This window comes from Meleagris gallopavo, chromosome 14 (genome assembly GCF_000146605.3).
Source record: "Meleagris gallopavo isolate NT-WF06-2002-E0010 breed Aviagen turkey brand Nicholas breeding stock chromosome 14, Turkey_5.1, whole genome shotgun sequence".
Taxonomy (NCBI): Eukaryota; Metazoa; Chordata; class Aves; order Galliformes; family Phasianidae; genus Meleagris; species Meleagris gallopavo.
Window position 1 is genome coordinate 8,788,000 of NC_015024.2, and position 7,470 is coordinate 8,795,469.

The 7,470-nt window shown below is 46.0% G+C and overlaps 1 protein-coding gene across 1 annotated transcript; it reads left to right on the top strand.

The window, feature by feature from the left end:
- Positions 1-161: 161 nt before the first annotated feature.
- Positions 162-6,866, top strand: RPN1 (ribophorin I; the record flags this gene model as incomplete). Its single annotated transcript, XM_010718645.1, has 9 exons — positions 162-265; positions 1,586-1,892; positions 2,101-2,310; positions 3,237-3,429; positions 3,748-3,847; positions 4,095-4,233; positions 4,411-4,530; positions 4,979-5,224; positions 6,270-6,866. Coding segments are annotated over 9 exons (1,602 nt in total), but the record flags the coding sequence as incomplete, so codon positions are not given.
- Positions 6,867-7,470: the final 604 nt, after the last annotated feature.

Here is a 7,470-nt window from a genome sequence, read left to right on the forward strand (position 1 = left end):
GGACACGTCGGCAGCGGGAGGACCTGCCGCGATCGGGAGGAACAAAGCGGGCTGAGGTGCTGAGTCTGGGCAGCGGGAGGGCGGCCGTCGCTTCTTGTCAGCTTCTGCGGGAACGTCCCCTTAAAGCCACATCTGGGGTCCGACCCGGCTGCCTTCAGTGATTGAAAGGGCAGCGCGTTGATCGGTGTGTTCTGGAACAGGTGAAGGGCGAGGAAGAGGAGGAGAACATCTTGGAAGTGAAAGAGACGAAAGTGAAGGGAAAAAGGTGAGTGTCACCCTCAGAGGACTGACCTGCAGTTACGCATCTGGGCTGCAGCGCTGTCCTCAGGGTGGGACAGAAGTGCTCCACAGCTCTGTGCACAAGGAGAGCCATGTGGTCTCGTTGCTGAGAAGATGTGCTCTGTGCTGACTGCAGGGCTAAAGAACACAAGCAGCCAGGCCCAGATCCTGCTGCCCACAGAATTGTTAACATTGGAAAAGACTGCTAAGATCATCCATTCAAACCATCAGCCCATCACCAGTATGCCTGCTCAACCACGTTCCTAAGTAACATCCTGTTCCTTCATTAAAGAACAGCGGGTGGGAAGAATTATAGCTGCAGTAATGCCTTTTGGGGTCTCAGATGATTGGCAGCAATGACGACAAATTAGAAGTGCTCTTTGACTGCGTCCCCAAGCACTGTTCTTAGTCTGTGGTGTGGAAAGTAATACAGTGTGTGGGGTACTGCAGTCCCTGCTGCAGGCACAGAGGACACTGTGTTGTGCTGGGAGCTCTGCTCTGCCAACTTTGGGATGCTGTGCATGGTTTGTAAGGCAGGGCCAGCGCATGATTTCTAAGCTGTGCTGAGAAATAAACGATCTTTTTAAAAGTGGGTCAACAGTGCAGTGGTGATGAATGTTGAGGGGATGGTAGCTGTGCAGTTACATTGGTCAGGTGGATCAGGGTTCCTGATAGCAGGAAGGCCCATGTTATTCTGCATGTGGGACACGAGGCATGGCGTGAAGTCCACATGCTGCTCACATCACCTCAGTCCATCTGGTACATACTTAGCAGTTTGGTGAAACCTCAATCCGTTCTGTAGTACCCCATTCCAAAACTGTGCTCATTTTCTAACAGTACCTTGGTTTCAGCTCCTGTGGGCAAAAGCTGAAAATAAAGTTTTGGTGGAACATGTTCAAAAGATAAATTATAGACATCTCAAGCACATTTGCACATGCTGTTTCTGATTCATATCATTCTTGTCATCTGGAGAATGGGAAAATGCCACTGAAGCATGCATTATAAATGCAGAACTAGAGATAGGAGTGTAACGCCATTCCATTCCCAAAATGATACCCACATATCTGGGAAAGAGGCTATAATTGTGCCTGAACACAATTCACCCTATGTTTTCCCTTCTGCCCTCGGTACAGAGTAAGCTCACCCTCTTGGATGAGGCCTCTGAGGAGGAAATACAACATTGTCCCCAGTCACACACCATATATCCAATACAGAATCTTAGGTGTTTCCATGCACAGGGGATCTCACAGAGGACTGGATCTGATTGTTCTCTTGGGGAGATCTCACTGCCTCTTCTTCTTTGCAGTGGGAAGTTTTTCTCTGTGAAGCTGCCATCTCCTTTGGCACCTGGGGCCAAGGTCCGTGTATCTGTCGAAATGGTTTTCACGCATGTCCTGCAGCCCTACCCCACTCACATTACCCAGAGCGAGAAGCAGTTTGTGGTCTTTGAAGGAAATCACTATTTCTACTCGCCATACTTCACCAAGACCCAAACAACTCATGTCAAATTGGCCTCAAGGAATGTGGAGAGTTACACCAAGCTGGGGAACCCTTCCCGCACAGAAGACACGATTGAGTATGGTCCCTTCAAGGACATCCCTCCATACAGCCAGGTAAATGCCTGCACAGAGAGATTGTGACCATGGCACCTGGTATCCTATGTAGATTGGGCTGGGGTGGCTCAAGTCTTCCCATACAGAAACAACTTCTACCTCTGTAGAGTTTATTGAGGAAGTTTCTCTTGGGGACACAGAGACCCATAATTGGGAGAGGAGGTTGCTCCTCACTTTGGGTTAGTCACTTGCTTTCTCTTCCTGCTAGGACACTCTGAAGGTGCACTATGAAAACAACAGTCCGTTCCTGACCATCACCAGTATGACCCGAGTCATTGAGGTGTCCCACTGGGGAAACATTGCGGTTGAAGAGACAGTTGATTTAAAGCACACGGGAGCAGTGCTGAAAGGGCCCTTCTCCAGATATGACTACCAGAGACAACCAGACAGCGGAATCTCTTCTGTCAAATCTTTCAAGGTTGGCATTTTGCATCACCTGTTCATACCATGGCTTCTTCCTCGCATCCCTAAATACATAAATAAATACCCAGTTCTGAGTAATAAGGGATTATTAAAGCTCTGATCTGTTTTCAGAGAAGGGTCATTCCAAAAAGCCAAAAGTGGCTTTTGGAAATGGAAATTGGAGATTATATGCCTTATTACATCTGGTGGCCAAAGAAACTGCGTATGCCAGGCATGTGGTGTCTCTCTGCACTCTTAACCCTCCAGTCTCAAAAACTGTCTTAAACCCCTAATCAAATGCATTAACAGTTCCAGTTTCCTGTTTCCACTATACAAGGGCCTTTCATCCTTTCCCCACCCTCCTGTTTTCAGAGTTGCCTTTTCTATCGTAGCATGTTGAGCAATAATTGGAAACTCACCCATCCATTCCTTGATCGTAAAACACTTAACAAAAGTTAAAGCTGTGGCTCTGCTAGCCAGATATGAGAAAGTATTTTATGTCTTCATCTGAACCAAAACCTTCCTCACTGCTTGAGGTCTCCAGAATTGATTGATGTAATTCTGCAAGGTGATGCAGCCAAACAGAAATTTCATTTTGCTGTGCATAAACCAGCAAGCTCAGTGAGCTAGGAGCAGCGAGCTGGAGTGAAAAGAGAATTGCTGTTCTGGTAGGTGCAGTGAAATCCCTTGCTGTCTGGAATATTTGAATCTGGGCTGGAGAAAGCCCTGGTTTCCCACATTCACTTATAGGCCAGGTAAATTGAGTACTGGCAGTCACTTCAGTGACTGATCACTTAGAATACCACAATTTTACCTTTTAGTGCTGAATGGCATTTTGTTGTCTTACGTGGAAGCACTGTTTTCTGATGCTTAACAGCTGTTCCAGTTCCACTGGAACCTAACTCTTAGTTGAGGAACTGACTGTTGGTTCTCTTCACGCAGACCATTCTCCCAGCTGCTGCTCAGGATGTCTATTACAGAGATGAAATCGGAAATATCTCCACCAGCCACCTGCTGGTCCTGGATGACTCTGTTGAGATGGAGATACGTCCCCGTTTCCCACTTTTTGGAGGATGGAAAACCCATTACATCATTGGCTATAACCTGCCAAGCTACGAATACCTCTACAATCTTGGTGGGTGGTTTGGGTGAAGGGAATAAGAAATCTTTTCCTCTGCATTTAAAAGGTGGTTGCTGTACAGTAACAAATGGGATACCGTACCTTAGCAATTGTTGCTAGGAGTTATTTCTAGAATATGCAAATCCATCCCTCTTTTCTGTGCTTCCTACAGGTTTTTGGAGACATCTGTTTAAAACGTATTTGAGTGAGCTAGTGCCCCCTGCTGCATGATGCATCTGTCTGAATTCTGGTTTTGCTTCTAGTAGGAGCTGAGCTTCAGGCTTCCTCCTTGTTCTTTGAAACATAACCACTCCGTGGTCTGCACTCTCCTAGGTGATCAGTATGCCCTGAAAATGAGATTTGTGGACCACGTGTTTGACGAGCAAGTTACAGATTCTCTGACTGTCAAGATCGTACTGCCAGAAGGTGCCAAGTAAGTGCCATTACTCCTGGTTTATTGCTGTAGAAGTTGCTGTATTGGTAGCAGTTAGTGTGGCTGCTCTGATGGCCTGAAGACAGTGAAACAGCACGGTGATTATACATGTAGAGACCTTGGAACACAGCTCTGCTTCCTTCTAGAGTGTTATTTAAGTTGCATAATCGGCCTTGTGCTGGAGTCCACAGTTGACCAGCCAAGTTCTAGCATAGACTCAGACAGGACTGTCTGGCTTTATCCACAGGAATATCCATGTGGACAGCCCCTATGAAATCAATCGTGCTTCAGATGAGCTTCACTACACGTACCTGGACACTTTTGGACGCCCAGTTATTGTGGCACACAAGAGCAACCTGGTGGAGCAGCACATCCAAGACATAGTGGTGAGCGTGGCCTGACCAGTTGGGACTCCTCTGTATTTATCATGATGGTCAAAACATTCATGTTTGGTTTCAAAAATGAACACCTCCTTAACTGCACAGCTAGTTCTGCTGCTGCCTGAGGTGTTCTGTCCTCTGATAACGTGGGTCACTGCTCAGCATTTCAAACTTCTCTCATAGGTTCATTACACCTTCAATAAAATACTGATGCTGCAAGAACCCCTGTTGGTGGTTGGAGCCTTTTACATCTTGTTCTTCACTGTGATCATCTATGTGAGGCTGGATTTCTCCATCACTAAGGTGCTGTATGAAGAATCCTTTGCAAGTGTTAATGGCTTACTCAGGCAATGGTCAGAGATTTTTCATGCCAGTAATTCTCTCCAACTGTTCCCACTTGACATTTAAGTGGATCCCCATTTTTATACTTCCGCAGGGTTCGGTGTACTATGGCTAATCTGAGTGTTGCCCCCTGGATAAAAAAAATGATTTGTCCCTGATAAACAAGGACATCTGTAAATCTTTCTGCTAATTTTTTGCTTGTTCGTTTTTTTTGAAGTTCTTTGTTGGGTTGTGCTGAATTTCTGAAAGGTGCTTGCCCTAGTCAGTACTTGAACCATTTCCTAGTGCTGTCAGTTGACCTAATTGCAAAGAGTGCCTTTGCTGTAACAGTCTTGTGGCACATAGCAAGTATGGCTTAATGCAGATCAAAGATAGGACTGCTTTGATCTTTTCTTCTGTCTTCTTCCAGGATCCAGCTGCTGAAGCTAGGATGAAAGTTGCCTGCATCACAGAGCAGGTGCTTACTCTAGTAAACAAGAGACTTGGGCTGTATCGTCATTTTGATGAAGCAGTGAATAAATACAAACAGTCACGGGACATCTCCACCCTAAACAGTGGCAAGAAGTCTTTGGAGACTGAACATAAGGCCCTGACAAGTGAAATAGCTGCTCTGCAGTCTAAACTGAAGACAGAAGGCTCTGACTTATGTGATAAAGTAAGAAATGTTAATTCTCTGAAGCTCTTCTGCTTTTGGCTCAGTCAGATATTCGAGCTGACTTTTAATGCGGTGTTTAGTTTCTGCAGCTTATATCTTTCCCTCTCCCCTGCAAAAACTGGCTTGATCCCTGCCAGAGGGGGTAAAGATTTTTATTTTTTTTTTCCTTTTTTCCAGTTGCAGTAATCTTGGTTATGCAGCCACGTTGTTAAACAGCTGTTTGTGCTGTTTCTTAAGCAGCCCTTAAAACCTGCTGAATGGGTAGTGGTTTTGTAACACAGTCTTGATGCTCACTTTGCTCATTACAGTGACAATTGGCAAAAATGGAGACTACCAACATCAGTTCTGACTTTACTGCTGATGCCAGCCAAGCTAATATCATATCCCTAATCTCATGTTTTCTTCCATGTATAAATTTGATGCTGATAGATTTTTCATAAGATGATGCTCCTCAGGGGGTATTTTGCTGTACCATGTTGAAAGCTGCAGTACAGAGAGCGTACCTCACTGCATCTGCTATATTTCAGAACTTACCTGGAACAGCCACCTAACCCCAAGCAGGGGATGTTTTAATCACTAAGGTCCATTCAACCAACAGACACTTTTCTTAATCTGTTATTACCTGAAGGGGTAGCTCTGTCAATATAGAGCTGCTTCTCGCACACCATTGACATTAACTGCAGGGGCACATCTTCCAGCTGTCACAGTGGTGATACAGCTTAAAGCCTTTAAACCCCATCATTAAGCACTCTTTAACAGTCATTGCATCTGTCTCCTGCCAGTATGGCTCCTGGGTCCTTGGTGCCCTTTTATATCTGCACTGGTTAATTATCCATTCATGAGATGTTCCTCATAATGTGTTGGCAGGAAGAGGCAACAGCTCAGGAGGCAACGTGCAGGGATTGGAGACATTTCTATTTAGCACTGACTTCATCATTTGCTGTACCTCAGTCATCTCTTCTATTCCAACTTCACTATAGGGGTGTTGAGGAGATGGGTTTGTTTTGTCTTCTCTAGTGTTCCTTTTGTTTTTTACTCCTCTAAGGTAAGTGAGATTCAGAAGCTGGATGGCCAAGTCAAGGAGCTCGTTTTGAAGTCCTCGGTGGAAGCTGAGCGGCTTGTAGCTGGCAAGCTCAAGAAGGATACCTACATTGAGAATGAGAAGATGCATTCCAACAAGCGTCAGGATCTGGTCACCAAAATTGACAACATCCTCGATGCGCTGTAACTCTCCAGTATAGCAGTCGGGTAAAGGGGAGAGGTGTGAAAGAAGATGAGAAGCCTGGGAATAGATACACTTTGAGCCAAAACTCCTTCCCAGAAAAATTAAGGAAAAAAGTTGATGTGAAAAATATCTGCAAGTATGTTTTATTTTTAGATTGTTCTGTCAAGCCTGTCTGCTCAGCAACATCTGCTGTGCAAGGGACCACAGTGTCATGCTGTTTGGCTGGTAACAGGGTTTCTTTCCTAGAAGTGAGACTCGGCCTGGTGACAGAAGTCTCCCGTTTTCAGTTTTCCCTGTATAGATGTGCCCTGCTGAAGCTGACACAGCCAGCCAGTCTGAGCACAGACATGCTCATGGCAAATCGAAATGTGTCTGCAGAAAGAATAAAAGAACCCTTTGTTCTACTTTGAGATAAAACTGCCACTGCCTTGCCTTTCCATGGTGGGACAGGGAGGGGAGGGTGAGGTTCTGGGTGTCTCCATCCCTACCTGTAGTCCAGGAACACACAGAGCTCTGCCACCCTGCACAGCCCTGACAGGCAGGAGAGCCAAGCCCTTCTTTCCTAAAGATATGCACGCACTTACACCCTCACAGGGAACAAAAACATTCAACACACTACAGCTCTCTGCAGCTGGGCACACCCCAGCCCTTCCAGACTACTGGTACTGCCTGTCGCTTCCCTGACAGGTCCACTCACCATGATGAAGTGCAGTCCTCTGCTAAACGGACACAACTTTTCCTCTCCCAGAGCTTTTTTTCTTCCCTGCTGGGAGGGCACATGTTTTTGGCAGACCTCAGAAACATCAGTAAACTCCAGTTTCAGCTCTTGCTGTTGCCCAGGACTCCTGGGCTGGTGCCTGAGGAAGCAGCCAGCTTTCAAGGTGCCAATTAGTGAATACTTATTTTCCTTTTTAAAAAACACTGGACAGGAGAAGAAAAGGAGAAGGAGAGCTTCACCACATCTATGGTAATTGCACGTGGCTCCACATCCTGCCCAGGGGCTTTTCCAGGCTCAGAATCC